The following is a 21,302-nucleotide window of genomic DNA, read 5'->3' as shown; positions in this document are numbered from 1 at the left end:
GTGGCCCTTTTTTATTTTTTCTGGTTCTTTACACATTGATGGCTATTGCAGGGGAAAGGGTTTGCTTAATGGTTGTGAAGAATTTTGCATTTTGAGATGGAATATACTACAGCACAGATGTACTTTGGCTGTGTAATTGAGGTTTTGCTAGATTCTCTTTCAAGCATCCCTCTTGTGCTGGGGAAATTGTCACTCCAGCATGAAACGGCATCTTTGCTGAAGCAAGTCTGAATATCCACCTCAGTCCAGATTTACAGGAAACTGTGAGCTCAAACTGGCCTTTATCTACCTTCAGTCTGTTGACTGCTTTCGTTTCCTCTCTCTTAAAATGACTGATACAGTATCTCCTATGTCTTCCAGGGGCAACTTGCTTAAATCACCTTTCTTCCAGCCTGCCGAACCTGAAATGTGTGAAGCTTATTTTCCTGAGGAGGTAGAAATGGCTATGGCAGCTTATCTTTGATGTACTTTAGCAGAACATTTTCATTTATCAGTCAAGTACCTGGTACCCTGGCAGTTCAGCCTCAGGCAGGTTTCTCTTTTTTTTTAATTTCCCATTTTCTTGGGAAAACAGGTTCTTTTGTAGTTAATCTTCTCTAGTAAACAGAAAGTTGCTATTTACTTCCCCACGGCCTGCTTTTTTAATCCTGAGCATGGCCATAGAGGTGGTTAAGGTTCAGACTCATCTGTCTGCCTTGAAGCTTGGCAGGTTTGGGGGTATTTTGGGGTTCTGTTTGACTTTTATTACATGCCCAGGTCAGAAGTTCCTGCAACGTAGATAATTCTCATCAGGTTTTCTGTTTCTCCTGTTCTCTGATAATTGTTCAGAAATCATATGCATGTAACCCCAGCAGACTAGGCAGTGTGACAGCACTCGGTCTGGGTGACGGCAGATTGCCGAAAAGCAGTGAGCTCTTCAGGCAGGAGGATTTCGGAGCTCTCCCTGCTGCCATACAGACAACAATTAAAAGTAACTAGTCTTCTCCTGGGCCAGATGATTCCTGCTTTAGAAATATGCATTGAAATCCAGTGGATTTGTGGATTTTGTTCAGGGTATGTAGATCCCTTTGTTTTTTTGCCTCAGTGTAATGGCAATTGAATTGTTGTTAGGTCATGTGTGTGGTTACTGAGGTGAATGGGATCACCTCTTTGTTCAGACCAGAGCCCGCTTCAGGTCATCTTCTAACTGTGAATGAAGTGCAGCATTCACTGGAGGAGCATTGAGGCTAAAAGGAAATCCTAGTGTTTGGAGTCTGTGATTCTGAGAGTCCAGAATGAACATGCCCCAACCTGATTCTGTTACTCTACTAAGGTACTGTTCCACTAGTCCAGTAGAATATGAAGCATTATATCTGATCCCTTTAGGTATTTTCTAGTTATTTAAGGGTAAGACACCTTTAAGTTGAAAAACGAGACAGATCTTCCAGATGCTTCATTTCTGTTATGTATTTCTTCAATACTGGTGCAGGCCTGTGAATTTGAGGGAGAGTTTGAGGCTTTTCCTAAGGAAGACTGAGTGTTTTTGGTTGCGAAGTGCCTGAATTCCCCTGACATGTAATGAATAAAGATCATCTTCAAGGAACAGGAGAAATAGCTATCTTTCTCCTTTTTTCTTCACCCAACATGTCATGGATCTGTCTGCCTCTTTTCTGCTTAATTTGGTGATTCCCAAGAAGTGAAAGGGAAGAAAAGACTTGCTTAATTCTCAGTGTGGCCCAAGAGCATTTGATGTACAGCCTGAGGGATGTGGTCTCTATTGCTTAACTCTGACAGGGAATTTTCTCATGCCGGCAGTGTTAGCAATGTCAGTAATTCAAGCTTCAGCTTGTCCCTAAGGATATGGGGTTTGGGGAAATCCGCATCTCGGTTCTGAGCAGCAGAAAAAAGATGTGGTTTTTATTGTGGGGCAGTGTCTGGGAGTGCTGCCAAAGATCCTGGTAAATTCCTTCGTGTGTGTCTTCCCTGAAGAAAGATGTGAGCTTTGCATCTCAATTTCTTTCTTGGTCAGGATTTCTTGCGCAGAAAGTGAGGGGGCTCCCAAGTAGCCATCTTTTGGTCCGCAGTCTCCCAAAAGCAGTATCATAGCTCTGCCCCTGCTTTCTTGGTAGAATACCAAATTTGTTCTTCACAAGCAGTTTGTGCTGTTTTCCATTTATCTCTTGGCTTACTCATCTCAGCTTCTTCACGGGAAGTCCCTTTTTTCCCAGGTCCTGGTTATAGCACTGTCTGCCTGTCTCCTGCTTGCTGTTTTCCACAGCAGGTTCTCTGCCTTCGGTTGCTTCTCCCCAGAGACCTGTCAGGATGTGGTAGGGCTGTTTGCTCACCACGCTTTCTTGCAGATTTCATGCCAATAAAACTGTCAGATGCCTGGAACCCCCTAGAGGGCCATTTGTTTTTAACCAAAGCATGGCTGACACTTGGAAATCAGATTTTGCTGCTTTGAGTGTCCCAGGTAGCTGTTGCACAAATTCTTAGCCCTGTGTGGACAAGATCCTGCGTTCATTAGGGCTGCAGAACAGCAGGCTAATTTCAGCCCAGCTGAAATAAATGCCTGCATGGGCTCAGCAAGAGAAGAGACAACCCTCCTGTGCAGGTCTGGCTGCGACAGTTTTTTGCATCCAGCCAATGTTAGCGCTTGCCCCCTTTTTCCCTGTGCTGTCAGAGGTTGGGGGTTCAGAGATGGCTGATTTGAACTGGTAGTGGGTGGGCAGGGAGGGGAGGACGGTGAGGTCTGTCCTGTGGCTCAGGCACGCTCTTATGCTTTGATCGGTCTCCTTTTTTTGTTCCGTTGTCCTTTGGTGTGGGAACTTGCGTGCAGTGCTCGTGCTTTCTGACCTGGTTTCAGCCTGGGGACCTCTCTGTTGTTAGGATGGGAGGAGGAGTCGGAGACAAAAAGGTGATTCTATATTCCACTTACTCTCTCATGTCAGTTCTTCCCTCTCTGATACTGACGGGAAAGGATCATCCTCCTATCTGTGCTGGCATTCGGACAACATGGAAAGCACATTTAAAGTGATTAATCTTTTGTTTATATGCAGAGTTAGGACATACTGATAGAGTGCCTTAAAAATATAAGACTGATGGGAAAGCTTATTTAAAATGTGTGTGAGCTTCTCCCTCCCTGCCCCCGAGTGCTTCCAGGCTCTGCCTTTTCATTTACTTAACTTTTACTTTACTTTTTACTTAGATTAGAAAAATAAATAAGGAGCCCAAGGTAATGGGAATGCTTTAGGGTTCAGTTGCTGCTGAGGTTGAACTACATCTAGCGGATTAAAATGCACTGTGACTTAGCTGAGACAACTAAACAGATTTTTTTTTAAACATCTTACAGCTCTCCGGTCATGGTCTGCTTGAAATACTGTGACCTGTTTCTCCAGAGGTGTAGTAATGTTTCTGTACGGGAAATGTTTTAAAAGGATTGCCTGCAGGCGGTTTTGAATCATGACTCTGAAAAGTGAAGGTACTGAGCATGCTTCTCTGCATGGTTTTTAACAAGGCTGCTGAGAGGAGAGGTGCATTGTTTGAACATCAGAAGAAATTTCAGTTATTTTTCAGTCAATCTAGGTTTCCTGTGTAAGTAAGAACCCAGATAAACTTGGTTTGAATAAGGTGAGAACAAAGACTCAAATGGGGGCTGGGCTGTTATGGTCATTTATTTCACCATTGTTTCTTCTGGTCTCTTGATTGAGGGGTTTTGTGTTTTCTTTGCTTTTCTTTCTGTTTTTTTTGGTCACCACCTGGATCTTTGTGCCTGACGATGTTGTTTCCTCTAAGCAGTACTGTCGGCAGAGATGTCCTCCCCTGGTGTACCTCGAGGCCTCTGCATGGCATTAAACAGGCAGTGGCTCACAGTACCGGGGTGAGGCTCTGTTTCAGGGAGGGTGCAGCAACAGGAGCTGATCGGGACTCCCAGGCTCGCCTCTTGCTTGTCGGCGAGTGGCGTTCCTTGGTGCAGAAATCTTGGATGCAGCGTTCCCATCTGTCAAATCAAGCAGACTGCTGATTTCCCTGATCGTCTCCTGAGCTGTGGCTAAGCAAGGCTGTGCTGCCGGCTCCCTTCCCCCTCTGAAGGGAGCCCTAGGCTGTGGGTGAGGCGGGCAGCGCTGTGGTTCCTCTCCTGGACCCGGGAGTCCAGCAGAGAAGAGGGATTTGGGAAGGGGAAGGCCCACGCTGACGAGCCCCAGTTTGTAGTGGGTTGGTCTCTCTCCCATGGCTTCAGTGCGTTCCTGCTTTGGAGGATGGAGCGGCCCTGATGGGAAGATGTCAAGGAGCATCTTGGGAGGAGTCAGCTGACAAGTCAAAATGACTTGAGGAACAGCCTTAGAAGTTTTAGGATGCAGCAACCTTTGGTCTTGGCCTTTTTCCTGCTGTCTGACCTCCTCTTCCCCAAGAGGCGACCCTATCAGATACAGTTCATAGAAGTTGTAAAAGGGCCGTCAGCTACTGTCATTTGCTCTCGTATAGTCAGTGGGTACGGCCAGGGCAGGCTGTGGGGCGTGCTAGCAGGCAGCACGGGCTGCTCTCACTGCCCTGAGCTGTGCTCCACTGTGCTGAGAACTCGTGTTTTGCAGTTCAGGTGGGGAATTCTTCCAGCGTGTGAGAGGGGGAACGGCCGGTTAAAATCATACACTTTGCAACATAATCCTTTGGCAGACCTTCATGCTTGTGTTGTTAAGATAGTCAGCAACACAAGAAATTCCTGAAGAAACTCGGTACCAGCCCGTTGTGTCGGAGTGGGTGAGCAGCAAAAGTGCCTGTGCTGCGCCGGAGGCACGGAGCACCCCAGGGGTCTGCTCTGACAGGCCTTGCCTCGGGTACCTGCATCTGTGAGGGGACAGGGGAGCAGCCGGGGGCTTGGCCTGAGGCTGCGCCTCGTCCCCCCGGGACAGTAAGGACTGACAGCCGTTCCCTGGTGCTCAGCATGGTGCTGCTGGCTTCTGCTGTTGCAGCGTGTCTTAAAGAACACTGTAGAGACCTTGCGCTGTTGGATATAAGCCACGTTTGGTCTGGATGAGGCATTTTTTTCCCTCTGCAATGAAGCACTATCAGTTGGAGGTGCATGCTGAAAAATGAAAACCCTGACAGATTAAGCTTGGTCCAAACTCTTTTTGGTAGAGCTTCAGCTTGATGCTTTAATTTTTTCATTTTAAATTTTATTTTTGTTTAAAGAGAATAGCCTTACATGGTCAGCTGTAAAATTCTTGGCTTCAGTACAAAAGACTTGAAAAATTAGACTTAGCTCATGAATCTGAAGAGACAGAGGTAAAAATGAATCCCCTCCAGCGCTAGTATTGGAATGAGTGGAGGTGGAAGCTTCCTGTACAGTGGGCCTTTGTCTTTCACCATAAAGGACAATGAGTTTCTGGAACCCCTGCTGGTTCCTTGTAGGCCCGTGCCCCACAGCGGTGCCTTCAACGTACCTCCCTACACCAGAGAGAAAACCTCTTGGAACCACACCAGCACCGGGGGCTTCTGCTGCAGTGAGAATGAAGCTGGAAACCTGGTGTGGGCAACGCAGAGCCCAGGAAAGCGGGAGGGATGGCTGGAGCCCTGCGAGGTGTTGGAGACAAGCTGGAGTTCTTAAGCTTGTGGTAGGGATGTGCTCTGAGAGGAACACTGCTCATGGTTTGGTTTGGGTTGGTTTTTTCTTTCAATAAATAAAACGCCCCACTCTGTTCAACTGGTCAGGCAAGTGACAATTCACTTCAGGCTGCTATTTTTCAGGGTAAAAAGACTATTGGGAGAAAAAAAAACCTGCTAGGTGTGCAAGATGTCCAAAGTTGGCTCATGGTACAGTTGCAGTGTTTCAGTAAGTTATAAAAGCTGTCAGTTAGATGCAAGTGACCTGCTGCTGGCAAAAACAAGGTTTGTGTCCTGGTTCGTAGTGGTGTTGCGGTCCCAGTGGCTTGTTCCATACGGTGCTGCTTTGGGTTTCTGAATGACCGATTGGACAAAAGTCCGTTCCGGGCTTGTGTTGGAAAGGACTATAAAAACAGGTAAGGAATGTAGATGTCCCTGCCCCATCATCATCCCCTTCTCTGAGGTACCGCGCTGTGGTGGAAACACTTCATTTTTTCAAGAGGAAAGCAGGGGGGCCACATCAAACCACCACAAAAGTGTCGTTAAGCCCACACCGCTAGAATTCATGTTGCAGGCCTGTTTCTTCAGTTCAGGCAAGGTAAGCAAGCCCGGTATTCTGTCCAAAGGGTCTGCCAGCGGTTCTGTTGCTGCACTGAGCACACACAAGCTGTACATTTTGGGGAAAAAGTCTTATTTTAAGTCAATTTGAATGTGGCTAAAATACTTTGATTCAGATAAATTGGTTATTCAAGGCATGTGGGGACTGCGCGAAGGGGCCTGCTGTGCAGGCATTGTTGGTGCCATGGGAGGCACTCGCCTGAGCGCTGCGGCTCACGGATGCCATTGGAAGGCACTTCAGATAGATTGAGAAGGCAGCTTATAGAGTGCTCTGTGTTTTAATTACTTTCCACTTTATTTGAAATTAGCTTTGGCTTTTTCATCAGATTACTTGCAACTGCTGCATGCAGTCTTTGAGCGCAGTGCTGCCAGGGTGGCGGTCTCACCGCAAGCGCAGGCCTCGGGGCGGCCAAACCCTGCTGTGGAGGTTATGCGGGGGACAGGAAGAGCTGCCCTGGGCAGGGCTGGGGCAGCGGCGAGGGGCTGAGGCACAGCCACCCCCAAGCTCTCACAAGGGGCTGGTTTCACCCAGGGTGCCCCTGGGGCTGTCAATGTGTTTGAGTTGGCCTGTGCTGACCTGCACTTGCGATTTAAACTACAGGCTTTACAGCAGCTTTATCAGTAAATATCGTTGGCCATACCATTTGAAAGAATGTTGAGAGAAAATTTCAAAGAAACATCTTTCAGGCATTTTGAAACTAGATTTCTGGTTAGAGTTGCTCTACTGCTGCAGGAGCAGCGATTCCACCTCCATTTAAGACTTCAGTGGTGACACCCTCAAGTGCAGGGTGAGGTTGCAGGAGAAAACCCTGTGATTGTGCTGGAAGTAACGATGCGACAACTAGGGTGGTTTTTACCTTCACAGCTGAAACCCTGAATAGTAAGAGAGAAGCAAAGTTTTAATTTGATCAAATTAATGATTTTAAGCTTGATCTTCAGCTGAGTTACAGAAGCTCTATGACACCCAATTGCTGACAGCGGTCTTTCAGAGGAGAGCGAGGAAGGCACCTGGAGCCATGTGTCATATAAACTTCTCAACTGCAGGCAGCTACCCAGGAAGACTAAGTATCGTTTGCGTTATGAAGTAGATAAATTAGAAACTACTTTCAAATGGCTGTTTGAATTTATTTGCTTGATAAATACAATCCTAACAAAATAAAAGTTAACCAATATTAAGAGATTTGTCTGAAGAACATTAGAAAAATCCATGACAGTTCAATAGGAATTAGTGTGAATTGAATTAAACAAACAGAAAGTTTAAATATTGCCAGCAAATATAAAATGTACGTAACGAAGGCAAGGGAGAATGCTTCAGTTTACATTTGTCATATGACCACATTTTCTGTGTTTATAAACTTTTTTCCCAAATTTTAAAAAAATACTATGCTGTTTTCTATAACATATCAAAGCATTATTTGTACAAAATCAAATCATGGCCAATGATTCACAACAGTGCAATAGATAAAGACTACAACCACATCCAACAGGTGCTGAAAATAAATATCCAGATTAAAAAATAAGATAGCCTATATGCACTCTGTGGAGTTTGCTGTTGATGTGTGAACTGATGGATGAGTCTCATGAGTGTATCTGGAACATTAAATGGCCCTTAAACGCCAGTGTGGCTGGAGGCTTTCGACAGGCAGAAGCCATAAGCCAGGCAAACCAAGAGCAAGTCCCAGGTGGTGGCTGTTGGTTTTCACGCACCACCGCAAAAATGAGGCTATGGCTGCTGAACCCCCGGTGCCCTTCTTCAGGCTTAAGTGGAAAGCGCAGGTGCCCTGCAGTGCTGCAGGGGGAAACGCTATATTGCTTGGTCAGGCAGAGCTGGCGGAAGTGACATAACCCATCCCTGCCGCTGCCTGAAGCGGCCGTCAGCAGCTTCCTCCAAGGGACTGAAACATTTAAAATGGATGACAAAGAAAGGCCTTGGCTATATGGCAGCAGTGTGAGCTCGGCCTGTCTTACACAGGTATGACAGCGGCAGTTTTTAAATGAGTAAATGGGTTACCTACATGGCTAAAGGACATGAACGGCTCTCGATGAACATTTCCATCATACAGGGACATAAATAACATCTCTCCAGTTTTTACATTTATTCAGTACATCTCAGAACAAAAATGAAGCTTAAGGGCGTGTTAGGTAAACATGATACCCCGCAGCCCCCCAACTTTTCAGCCAACCCAGAATAAATTTAAAGCTCCCATGTATATAATCTGCATCAGAAAGGTATCAAAGGCACAAGCAAGAAGTGACTAGCTTAATAAGCAGAAATAATGGTGAATGAGGATGAACAGATTCACAAGGCAAATCATTAGTAAGTGTGGGTGGGGTTTTGTTTATTTACTGAAAATGAGACCTTCCAATTCTGCTGCAATGAATGTAAATAATGATTCTGGTTTAAAATAAAACCGTTACGGAATTATTTTAAATCACCTGAAGGAAACCAGTCTTGAAATAATCTGATACTAACCGGAAAACTCTTCTGGCCTCTCCAAACTCACCTGAGTCTGATGAGCAGAAGCCACAAGTATTAGAGACAAAAGTCTCCAGGGCTTAAAAGAAAAGTTTCTTTACAGAATGTACACAGCCAGCAATAATTTGTGCAGTGTGACTCAAATTACAGTAATTTGCACAGTTCAGTTGATTTTATGCATATCCAAGGAGCCGGATCAAATGGGAGTTTCTTTCCTGTCTTTACTTGGCGATGGCTTGACTGGCTGCTCCTTGCTTGCTTTTGGCTGCTCTTTGGCTGCTTTTGTCTCCAGGACAGTGTCTCTCTGCGGCTGACAAACACTCCCGCGCTTTTCTGGCTCCTCTTCTTCCTGCACCTGCTGCTCCGATTTAGCTCGCTGCAGCAGTCGAAGCTGTACTCGCAGTTCTATGATGGCCTCTCGCTCCTCGTGAATTGCTTGGTTCAGGTGATTGTTCTTTATCTTTCAAGGAAGGAAAACAAGCGTCAGGGCTCCTTGTGACAAAGAATTGCTGTAGCAAGTGTGTGTGTGGGGCAGCGTTAGCGCTGCACAATGAAGCTTTGCTGCTAACCCAGACAGCACCGTGGACTTGCACACAACAGTGACTTAAAACCAGAGCGCGTGGGCCTCATGCCTAGGCAAAATAGATGCAAACCCACCAGTCTGCACATGCGCAAACCTCTCTACGCAGACTAAATCAAGCAACCGCTACGGCGTGCCAATTAATGCTGACTCAAATCTTACCTCCAGTTCCTCATTCTGCCTCTGCAGATCTTCCAGAATGACCTGCAGTTCCTCCTCATCTTCACTCTCACTTTCACTCTCAGACGAATATTCCTCAGTTTCACTTCGGCCATGCTGCTGGCGACTGAAAGAGCCACGACAAACGCACATGTAAACACTTCCTCAAGTTTGCCAGACCAGCAGCAGCATAAAGAGTTAACTAATGGCTACTGAATCATCTGCAAGGGTTTTAAAAGCAAAATCAATTTCCTTTCAAAGCTGAATTTAATAAACCAGTGACTTCCTAGAAGGATTATTTTAGTGCACGGGATTTTGCTTCCTTTGGATCGTAATTCCATCGTAATACTAACAGAAAATACCCTGAAAGGTCCGAAAGTGCTGAGATTTCAATAAAAAGAAGAGGCTTTCACATGTCATGTTCACAGGGTAAGCTTTAAGTGTAGTTTGGAGCACTGTTTCAGAAAAGCATATATGTACTCAAAGAGAGCATATGTGTCTGTGTGTATATATATATGTATATACATAACCAAAGATCGCTCTCTCCCCCGGTGGGAGATCTGATGTAAGCAGTCTCCCTTTTACCTTTGTATTTCAGCTATTTCTGCTCGAAGGCGATCTATTTCTTCCTTCTCCGAGGCAATCTGTCTCCGCAGAAACTGCTCCATGGCCAACAGTTCTTCTTGTTCTGTTAAAATCTCGTTCTCCTGCAATCACCAATTAGTTCACTTAAAGCCTTGACTAAAGTCAAGGACATAAATGTGCTAAGGAACATACGGTAAGCGTGCCCTGGGAAGTGATGGGATGATGCCGTTCTCTGAAATGCTTTCAGCAGAAGCGGTTAGCACGCCTCTGAGCTCTGATTCATCAAGGCCTCAAAGCAAATATAAGTTCAAAACCAACAATGTCTGTTCTGAATCCTCAAGACAATCGCTGTACTGAATAGTTGTGGAGATGACACACCAAATCCTGGCGTGTTTGGCTGCCTCGTTCCTCAAATAGCAGCAGAAAGTTCTGGATAACCCGTAAAATAACTGGAAAAACTGAATTGTAAAATACATCTTAGAAGGTGAATGTAAGGAGGAAAGTACAGCAGATGGAAGATCAAAGGAAGGCAGAAAAGCCAGAAGAGTTGCCTCACCTCCTTTGATCAGTGGGAAAGCAGTTAGCGGAATTAAAACTGGTTAGATTGGGAAGTGCTTTCTAAGTACATTAACAACACTTTTTTTTAAGGCTACTTTTTGCTGTTACTGCTGCACAGCATCTCCTTTCTGCTGCTAACAAGAGTCTGCTCAGTTTTGGGTTCACTCCTGCAGCCAGCATTCCTTCCCTACTTTTTTTGCCATGAAAACAAAGCCTTGTATCTTAATCGACAGAGAGACCCTTTTAAGCTTTCAATTTCTCATTGCATTAGAAGGAACAGCAGAGTTTTTACTATTTCTGAAAGATAGGGAACAAGAAAATGCCAGCAGACAAACAGGTAAGTGCCTGCCACCTACCTGTGAAAGCAGAATATTTATAACTTCTTCGTTCTCATTCATTTCTTCTTTGGAGACATCCTCCTTTGAAAGGCTAGCAATTTCTTGTGCAATCTTTGTTTCACACTCCTGCCAGAGAAAGAGAACAACTTGTGGAAGGACAGCTTCCCCAGACACTCTATTTGCTGTAAAAAATAGGGGTTTTGATGTATAATTTTCCAGATTTAGAATCACCATAAAAGCTTCTGAAGTTTGTTAACCTGGAGTGTTCCAGTAATTCTTCTTGGTATTCCAGGACACGCTGTTTTAAGCATGTAACAAATATGTGCCCTGTCAAACACCGAGTTTTTAGTAATACTTTTTACAAAAAAAAAAAACCAAACAAAACCACAAAAGAAAACCCCCAAACACAAATCACCCAAGCAAAAACCACAACAAAACCCAACCCAACCCAGCTGAGAAGGGGTGTGAAATCTTGCTGTCCCCAGGGAGAGCCAGCTAACCAGAAAATTGCTCCTCAGCCACATGAAGTCAAGGTGAAATAATCTACAGTAAAAAGATTGAAATGTGGTTTGATCTGCCTGGGTGCCTTTGCATTGTCACAAATGGGGGGATGCTCAGATACTTTGTTCCAAGCTGCCTGAATGGTAAGAATAAAGCTCTCCACCCAGAGACCACCATCCTGGGTAGAAGCGTAACAGCCTAAACTTCAAAAAAGTAGTGGTCAAATGATCCTTTTCCTACTGAACCCACAGAAGCGTTCAAAGCACTGTTAAATATCTACACCCCGTCCCCCATCCGTCTGTCTCTCTCTCTAAACGTATCTCAGAAACACATGGAAGAGCAAAACTGAAGCATTTCCCGTTGCCACAGCTCTACGAATGAACTCATTAATTGCCCGATTTTCCCTAAAAATGCATTTCCATTCTCATGCTTTCAGAGCTCTGTAACTGGAGTTACTTAAAATAATACCAGAAGTTATGCAAAGCTGATTCTAGAAAGTAGCTTTTATGTCTCTCATTAGGGTTTCCAGGCTAAAACTCACAGAGCAGAATGAGAACTTGAATGCACAGACAGGAATTCATAATAAAATTCCTCAGTGCCCCCCATCCCTTCTAAATCTGACTTATAACCCAGAGAACACTGACCCTCTACACCTGTCACAGCCTCTGAATGGCACAAGAACCCCCCAGTCCACGGTTGCAGACCCACCGCGTATTTATGGTATTTTCAACTATAAGATTAAACAATAAGGCTGAACGATGCTCCCCAAGAAACAGGTAAATAGTGAAAAAACCCACTAGTCATGAAACTTTAGGAAGAACTGCCATAGTTAAGAACACCCCACATAAGATTCATCCATGATTGACATGTTTGGCCAATAAACAGAAAAGGTACCCACCTGTCTCTTAGCTTCTCTTAGTTTCCTCTTAAGCGCTGTTAAAATTCTTTGCACTTCCCAGAGTCTCTCTTCTTTGGATAAGTCTTTTATCCCTGCCTGCAAGTCTCTGTGTAAACAGTTCAGTAGGAACTCCTAGAAATATTGCCAAAGAAATTAGCGTCTTTAATATATCATAGCAGGGCAGACTGAAAAGAAGAATCTTTAGCTTCGTGGCAACAGGCCTGGAGTTGAGGCTTTCAGAGCCTGGCATGTCGACCAACACCAAGCGTTAACATACTTTCAGCCCGTGATCTAGAACTAGTTAAAGTGTGTGGTTTCTTTAATGTTGCTCTTCAGCATGCTCTCCCAACCTGCCTCCCACCACAAAAGTACTGAACTACTTAGCAAAGCAATCCACAGAAGGCATGGCTACGGTCACTGCACGACCGTAGAAACTTTCCACGCGTGAAATGGGCGGGATTATCACCCACCTCTTTCCAGTGGTGTCCAGTGACAGGACAATTGTGATACAACTGAAGAGGATGTTACAAGCCTATGATGATTTACTACCAAATGTGTAGTAAAAAGCCAGGGCAGAGATAAACAGAAAAACACCAAAGTAACTGCCAACCTGTCGCCTGATTTCTTCTTTGATGCTGTCTTGTGTTTCTGGAAGCGCCGGCATTGTCGCCATATTTGACCAGCGAAGAGGTTTTGTCACCTGCTTTAGGGTCACATTCCCAAAGAACTCTTGAACGTGTGTAAAAAATACATACAGGACACGGTTGCTGATCTGCAAGGAAAGGAGAGACAAAATACGGGTTAAGATGATTTATTCACATGATCTCTATCTGTGAAACACAGTATCCTCCTCCAGAAACAGGACAGCCTTTAGTATGCCTTTTTGTGAGTCGTAGTCGTGTTAGTTTGTCCTAAGAGATTAAAATCTGGATTAAAAACGGTACTTTAAATGACTCAGCGCTGCCCTCAAGGACTCGCCTCACTGCCTCTCTTACCTGGGTATCCGAGGCATTTTCACGCTAAACTCAGAATTTTCACATGCCTTAACCTACCACCATTGTTCCAATCACCAGTAGATTCAGAAATGTATTAAATCTTTCTTTTTACTCCGGTAAAGGTAGCGATAGCAGTAGGTAAGAGGGAACACCGACCATACTGCACTATGGCTGGCTGCTGGCTACCTTTTCTCCCCTTCCCCAGCCTGTATTCTCTACAACTTCTCTCTCAGATGATTTAATATAGTAGAAAAAGTAGTTTGAAAGCAGCTGCTACTGTATTCCTTCTTTTAACATGAGACAGAAGCAAGTGTTTATTTTGATACTGTATCTTCCATTAAAATTCAAAAATTTATCCTGAAAGAAAGATTGAAGTTCTGTCACCACCCACATTTTAATTGCTGAAATCTACTTAACAACAAAACAGGATTGGGCCTGCATTGATTTACATTAATTGTTACTTCCTTTGTTAGCTAAAAAGTGCCTGGCACAGCAAAATAGCCAGAACAACAGCCAGCCCTTCTGCTACTGGGCCTCCACCTAATTATAAAGTCAAGCTCTTCTGAAGTGTGGGTTTTCTTCTAGAAGACCCACACCCAATAATGCCACATTTCCACGAGGCACAGGACTAATTCTGAGTTGTATTCTAAATTGAATACTTCCAAGGTGTTTATTAAGGAATTAATCTTACTGGAAAACCAAGTCAGTTGTTTTCCCCAGCAATTTGACTGCAGACACCAAAGCCATTATACCCAAGTCCTTACTGCACCAGGAAGATCTATTTGCAGGAAGGGTTCCTGGGCTTGATATTAAAATTAAGCAACAATTTAGTTGTCACAACCCCACAGAAATCGTGTATCTGCAGGAATTACTGGATGAATTCAACATTAAACTACTTCTGTTCACAATGGAATTAAAGCCCTGACAGCAGTCTTTGTAATACTCTCATAATAACCCAAATATCAGACCCGTACTATGCAAGCTCACACTCGGAAAGTCTTGTTCCCCACCCTTTCCCAGCATTTTAGGTTCCCGAGGTATAAAGAGAAGCTGTAGTTTAGCTTAACTGTATCAGACAATACCCGATTCCCACCTGCAAGAGAATCCCTACAAAGAAGTCCTTCTCAGGCTGAAGTTCTGCTCTGACTCGTGCTGTGTGGTGCACGTACCTGGACAGTAGGGCTGAGCACTATAGAAATGTTCTGGATGTTCATTTTTGTTTCCAGTTCCTTTGCAATAACATGGTCCATATGCACGATCAGCCAAGAAATGAGGAGATGGTTACACTCGGGCAACTCCTTCAGCAACCTCTGGCACTCCTGGACTTTCTCAGCTTCTGAGCTCTTTCCACAAGCATCTTCAAAGCGGGGCATTAGCTCTTTGGTAAGCAAATTTTCAGGCAGTTCTCGTAGGTACTGCTTCAGCAAGCTGGCTACCGTATTGGGCTCGTACTCTTCCAAGTTGGGAGATTCTTCTCGATCGTAGGCTGCTTTTAGCTCATCAACTTTTGATTTTATTCCTTAAAATATTTAGATCAAGAATTAAGAGAAGTCTTCAACTGTAAACATGTAATAGTGATATTTAAACTTATTTTTTTTAGATGCATTTATTTCACCTCTCCTTATAACTTATGTTAATTAAGGGATACCTTTTGAAAGTTATCCACATGTAACAAAGTTAAAATTGTGACTCAAAATTATGTGATCACTGATCACTGCTTCTAAAAGCACTGCCTACTACTGTGAAGCAAAACCACAGCACGGCTGAAGCTCTGAATCAGAACTGGCGCCAGCATTCCCTCGCGTCAAGGAACATAAAACAGGGTGAGGGAGGGTAGGGGAGCATAAGATCAATTGTGCATTTGCATTCAGTGTCTTTCAGGCTGTTCAGTTACACAGCCCTAAGCCAAGCAGCAAATATGTTATCAACTCAAATATTGTGCAACAAGTTCTACCTATAACAGCTTTCTTCTGTCAAAACAAAACCCACACTTTTTAGTTTCCAGATTTCCAGCTGGCCCTCCTCAGCAGAGGAATCTCACACAGGATTCTTGATTTGAGGCACTGCATGAATAAAAGTGCATTCCCATAATTATTCAACCCAGCCAAGACTTTCTGTAAGGTGTTTTTATAACTCAGCGACATTCCAATCTTCCCAAACTTGGGGAAATTTCATTCTTAAAGCTCAAACGCCCACTTGAGTCACACCAACTTAATGCGCTGCCATGGCTTGGCTCACACGCAATAAGCGAAACTGGGTGCACTCAGCCCATGGTAAATGCCAGGTAAAATATACTCAGTTTCACGTCCAAGTAAGTTGGTCATCAAAACGGCTCGTAGGTTGTTAAGCCTCTGCAACTGTCTCTCTGAGCTCTCAATTTAAACAATCTTATACACACAAGAGGGTGCTATTGTACTGGAGAACACCTAGAAAGTACAAACATCAAAAATGATTTACGGAAAACACACCTTCTGTGAAAACTCTCAACACATCATGTCTTGAAAAAACATGCAACCAGAATGTTCTAGTAGGCAAGACAAAGAAAGTGCTTAAGCTGCCGTGGTATCTATGCATGCCTACCAAATACCATGCAGATCGACAGCATGAAAACCGCGTAATGAAGCATTTAAAATCGTTTGATTACTGTTTTACACAGTGCTAGGCAACTTGTTTCAAATACTTTTCCTCCAATTCCTTTTCTCACTTGTTCTTGCTCCCTTAAACATACCCGCAGAAGTACTGACACGAGTGATATTGCAGATACAGTTCACAAATACAGGGACTGTTTTGTTTAACGGGACTAAACCAGCTATTTCATTTATGTTATGCAACTACCACGGTTAATTAGCCTGCTGTTGCTAAGCTTAAATAGTGAAAGTGTATTTTCTGCTTATTAGGGTATTTACTCAAAGAAAAGAAGTTTTTTACAAAAAAAAAAATCACGCACTGAAAGTAGCTGGAAAAAACAATTAGTGGGAAGCTTAAGTAATAAAATGGTTATATCTCATCTTTGTTTTTGCAATCACCTAGTACTGTATCTCCAATGCAGAAGTAAAAACAAGCTGGCCACACCAGCACATTTTATTCATCGTTCCCATCTTATCGCAAAAGGCCAAAACAAGTGTATTTTTACTGCCACTAAGCAGCACCACCGTATTAGCAACTTTTCTGGTACTTCAGACCTACGGGTTTGCTTAACTTTAGCTACCTGATTATCTTTTGGATAATTAAAATTCATGCAGCTATAAACAGAGTTCTAGGTGTTGAAAACAGTAAAATAGTAAGAAAATTGCAAGTAAAGACCTTAGAAACCTGCACGTCAGTGTGCCCAGAGTACCTGAAACTCTGTAGATGCCTTCACATTTCATGCCATACTTCTCTACGTAATCTATACATTCACGGAAAACTGCTGGCAGGCGGATGCCATCATACATCATGGTCCTGTCTACCGCATCAGACAAAGGAATGCCAAACACGGGCCTGTGACTTGGAACATCCACTTGAGGTATCTCTGTCTCCTGAATTGGCTTTTTCTTTTTCTTCTTCTCTTTCCACTGTTTTACAACATCTGCTGCAGTTAAGTCTTTTGACTTCTTCTCTTTATGTTTGTCTTCCTTGTGTTTGTCTTCCTTGTGTTTTTCATCTTTGGGTTTCTCTTTTATTTTAAAATCCTTTTCCTTCTTTTTGGAAAAGCTGGGTTTCTTGAAGACATGTATTCCCTTGGACCGCTTCAACTTTGAAGGACTTTCAGCTTCATCACCGGAACTGTCCTCTTGAAATGCCGCATAACCTTCCGCTATTAGGCAAAGGAGGAGAAGGCAAGAGGACAGCTGTAAATCTGTTTAGTTTCTAGACAGCATATTATAACAGGGAGAGAACAAGAAGTAATATGTAAGGAGGAGAGAGAAGCAGCAACGTGAATTAAAAAATAGTGCCTGCCTGACTCTTCAGAAGGTTGTCTTTAGTTGTTACACAATTAAGTGGACAAGGATTAAATCAAGGTTGCATAAACACATCAAAGAGAAGCCACACAGTTCCTGAACAATCTAAACAATTAATACTTCACATACTTACTCATAATGGCAATGTCCATCTTATGGGCTAGTTTCCCATCTAATAGTCAAGGAAATGCAAAATAAAAACAACTGTCTGGCAACTTCTCTATGTTCCTGTAATCAACAGTATAAGAGTTACTGTTAAGGATCATCTGCTACATACACATTAAGTCTAATAAACTTCTATTAAGAACAAACTGAACTTCAGCCATTTAAGTCCCTGATCCCTTTCCAGAGTATTATGAATTTTTAGATAAGTATGAAGTTAAAGTTTCAGCCTCATATAAAATACCAAAAATAATAAAAAACAACAAAAAACCCCACCAAAACCCAAGCACGTTTACTTTCCCACTAGACGAATAAAATAATCCCAGTAACACTAGACAATACCTGTCAATGAGGTTGCGTATTTGCCTTAAAAAGCACATGCAAGAGCTTCAGACAAGTCCATGGGCAAAGTACACTGGTTCAGCAGCAGAACACCAAGTGCCGTCTAAAACATGCACCAGTGCTTTTACTAGCTACGCCTCTGCGGCTAACCCTGCCTATCCTTCAGGCAAGAACAAGGAAATCTTTGAAGGTGGATTACAGAAAAAAAGTCCAACAAAGAACCAGCCCACAGCCAAACCCAACAGTGTACAAACCAACAGAACTTGCAAGTCGATTAATTGTGATTTTACATACGCAGTACCCCATAAAAGAAAAGTACGCCTGAAACCTGGTCAACAAAGCAGACATTTTACATGCCATTTGCACCAGCCAGGTCCCCCACGGCAGCGGGCTCTTGCTTCAACGTGAAGCCCCCGTTATACAGATCCTTTGAGGCTCTTCCACTACCCACAGGCAGTGCCTCTGCCCAAGCGAGGAAGCACACCGACAGCCAAGTGCTCTTCCTGTGTGAATAATTTTGGGTGGCGGAAGATTACCCCCTGAGATTATGAGAGAGCATCACGGATGAGATTATAGGCTGTGATTTTGACAGGTGAAAGGTCTTATGCAAAAGAACCAGGGGGCATTTCAGTCTTTTCTTCTTCCAATTCTACACTATACTAAGCTGCAGAGTTTCTCAGCATTGTTTCAGCACATCCAAGGAGCTGTCTGTATTTTGAAGCCTCCTTGGCTGCGCTGTAGAAGGTAGCTTTTGATAGTCAAATAAATACAAGAACTGTATTAAAACTTGGAACTGCCATAAAATAATTACAATTGTTTGACCAGCTCACCCTTTCCATCCTGGACCCTTCCCTAGGACTACTAAACAGGCACTTCCATAGAAGACTGTAGCACTGTTCCTATCCAAGTGAATTTTAATACGAAAATGTAAATGTTAAACAGAGGACAACTAGCAACCAGGTCTCATCCTCCCAGTTTACTGGCTATACCATCATTCACTCTTTTTGTAAAATAAAACCAGAAATGAGTAAGGAAAGCTGTAGCCCATAAGCTAAGGACTCAGATCTCACTCCGATACAGAAAGAACTGCTGATGCACCAGCTATGGGACACAAGAGGAGCACATGTGTGGGAATGAGATGGGGCTGGCAGGCATGGAGTTTCAAGATGGGGTTGACAGGTGTGATTTCCAAACAGAAAGCCAGATCTTCACCAGACAGAGCCCAGAACAATCTGCCCTCAGTCCTTCCTGCTGGGTAGCTGTAACAGCTCCTAGTCGAACAACGCAGGGTTCCCACACGCGCTAGGAACAGCGTCAGCACATACTGTGGGTCAGCACCAGGGACCCAAGCTTCGAGGTAGGTGTCACCAGCAGAGCACCCGCCTTACATGTCTCAACATTCCATGTTGCAACACAAACCTTGGTGCTTTTCTAGACCTGTAGTAATGTAACACCAGCAATAGCACACTACTGAAACTGGTATTTCTTGACTTCATGAGAAGACGTGAAGGAGCAAGTGAAATACTAGACCAGCCTGTTTTAATTTGTCACAGTAATGTAAGTCAACAAAGTTTAGAAATATATACTAGTTACAGAATCACAGAGAATCTCCTACCCATACCGAGAGGGGGTTTGTATGTCTTTCAGAGTAGCCCAATTTTCTTTACCGTACTTCTGGTAATAAAATACACTGAAACATAAACAACCTAAATTTACACAGAAGAAAAATTATTGAAAGCTCTTGACAAATCAGGTAATTTTAAACATGGAAAGAAGTATTGCCTACTGTTAGGAGACTGGTATTTCTGTTCACTGTTTCCTCAAGACTTCTAGTACTAATAGTCTGCATTTTCCCATCACTCTAATGTATGTCAATGACATTTTTCTGCACCAGACCAGTACTAAGTTAATAAATACCCCAATTCCACCGGCATAACAACTGGACTATCTGCCAGTTCCTTGCTCCGGCTTCATTAGACCTTCCGCAAGCATGCTTCCACTGCAGTTATTTTAAATGTGACGCTGCAAGTACAGCCCTTATCTTACTGAACATTATGAAAACCTCTTTTAAAAATAATAATAAAATAAATTCCAGTGTTACTCTGGAAAATTCTAACTTACAGGCTTGAAAGCTTTGTAATGCAGTGAGGGTGCTGTTTCTATCGCCTGTATGCTTGCAAATACTTCTCCTGCACTCTTACAATGAAGCTATAAATTCATGATACAGTATTTATTGTTAACATAAAGGGCCGCATTATACAGAACTGCCACTTATCAAACGTACCACAAGACACATTTTTGTGCATCAGGTCTCTGATGAGGTTTTAAGTCATTTATACCTCTACATCTGATTTTCGGCTCCCTGGGGAAATCTGCATACAGCTGTAATTAATTCGCTGAAAGAAAACACAGATCCCTTTTACGTACGGAAGAATTAGTAGGTCAAATCTGACTATACAGACTGACGTGCAATGCTAGGATTAGTTACCTAATTTCAATTTGTCAGAGGGGTTGCCATCAACTTGTATACAATTTCTAAATAAAACAGTAAGACACAAACAGATGCATAATGAGCTTGGGTAGATGGCTTCTAGTTCCTTTCCTCACCTACAAGATGTATTGTTATTATTAATAGAAACTTCAAATGTACAGATACTACCAACACTTACTATCCAGCTTCCACTTAGATCAGTTTGCTTTCAATAGATTCAACTCACTGATGTGAGCACAGCACTCCCAAATAGATTCTGCATTCAAGACTACTGCACAGCACTACGCAAGGAGAGCAAAGTTGAAATATGAAGTTTGCCTTACTTTATTCTGACTTAAAATATTTAAACTGTTTGCAAATGGTACTTTGCTAAACAAATACACAGTGGTATATAGACATACACAGTAATTTGTCAGAATAGGATGCAGCAACACAGAAAGATAAACAACAGTTCTAACTCTATCAATATGAAGAGCCTCTGATGTTTATCACGGGTAGAAAATTCTAGTAACTTCTTATTCTGTAGATGATAAAGGTTAACACCCAACTTGGACCAAAGATTGTTCGGAGCAGGTCCCCAGTTAACAGAGGATTATTTCACCCCTCATTTACAGCCCAAAAGAACATATAGGACCCCAGCCCAACACGTTAGGGATTTAGTCTGCAAAAATATTTCCTGAAAATTTCAGAAAAGTTCATACCAACGATACTACTATCCTTTCACAAGATAGTTTACAATTCAACCAATTTTCCATTTACCCAAGAATTATATGAAGAAAATTAAAATTATTCTAATAAAAAAAATCCTAGCTGCATATTGAACCCATCCTGTCCAGCAGTACCAACCTCAGAATTAAAACAAATAAGCAGAGTCAAGATCTACTACATATAGACTATCTACAGAAATTCTAAAGGGTAGATTAGCTTTTTCTTAAGTATTATTTATAACATTTTTCTTTTGCATGGAATCACATATTTTATTGCTTTATCAATACATGATTACTGACAGAAGGTTAAAAATTTTTCTAAAAATCAATTACTCTGGTCACTGTCTCATGTAAAACATTACTGCTTTAAA

The 21,302-nt window shown here is 43.0% G+C and overlaps 1 protein-coding gene across 4 annotated transcripts in view; it reads right to left on the bottom strand.

Moving 5' to 3' along the window:
• Nucleotides 1-7,299: 7,299 nt before the first annotated feature.
• The window catches only part of RALBP1 (ralA binding protein 1), a 35,788-nt gene continuing 21,785 nt past the window's right edge, over nucleotides 7,300-21,302 (bottom strand). For 3 of the 4 annotated variants that reach the window (XM_064443001.1, XM_064443002.1, XM_064443003.1), the window contains exons 3-10: nucleotides 16,626-17,084; nucleotides 14,458-14,807; nucleotides 12,904-13,065; nucleotides 12,294-12,425; nucleotides 10,913-11,020; nucleotides 9,999-10,120; nucleotides 9,417-9,540; nucleotides 7,300-9,134 (exon numbers count right to left, since the gene is read on the bottom strand). In XM_064443001.1, the coding sequence (XP_064299071.1) occupies nucleotides 8,871-9,134; nucleotides 9,417-9,540; nucleotides 9,999-10,120; nucleotides 10,913-11,020; nucleotides 12,294-12,425; nucleotides 12,904-13,065; nucleotides 14,458-14,807; nucleotides 16,626-17,084 (1,721 nt within the window). In that variant the 3' untranslated portion in view covers nucleotides 7,300-8,870. Of the gene's footprint in view, nucleotides 9,135-9,416; nucleotides 9,541-9,998; nucleotides 10,121-10,912; nucleotides 11,021-12,293; nucleotides 12,426-12,903; nucleotides 13,066-14,457; nucleotides 14,808-16,625; nucleotides 17,085-17,362; nucleotides 17,458-21,302 lie in introns of all 4 variants that reach the window. The other variant, XM_064443004.1, reaches the window with a different exon arrangement.

Source organism: Phalacrocorax carbo, chromosome 2 (genome assembly GCF_963921805.1).
Source record: "Phalacrocorax carbo chromosome 2, bPhaCar2.1, whole genome shotgun sequence".
NCBI classification, from domain to species: domain Eukaryota; kingdom Metazoa; phylum Chordata; class Aves; order Suliformes; family Phalacrocoracidae; genus Phalacrocorax; species Phalacrocorax carbo.
Note: the sequence above shows the minus strand (reverse complement) of the source record. Positions and strands in the feature narration are given on the sequence as shown.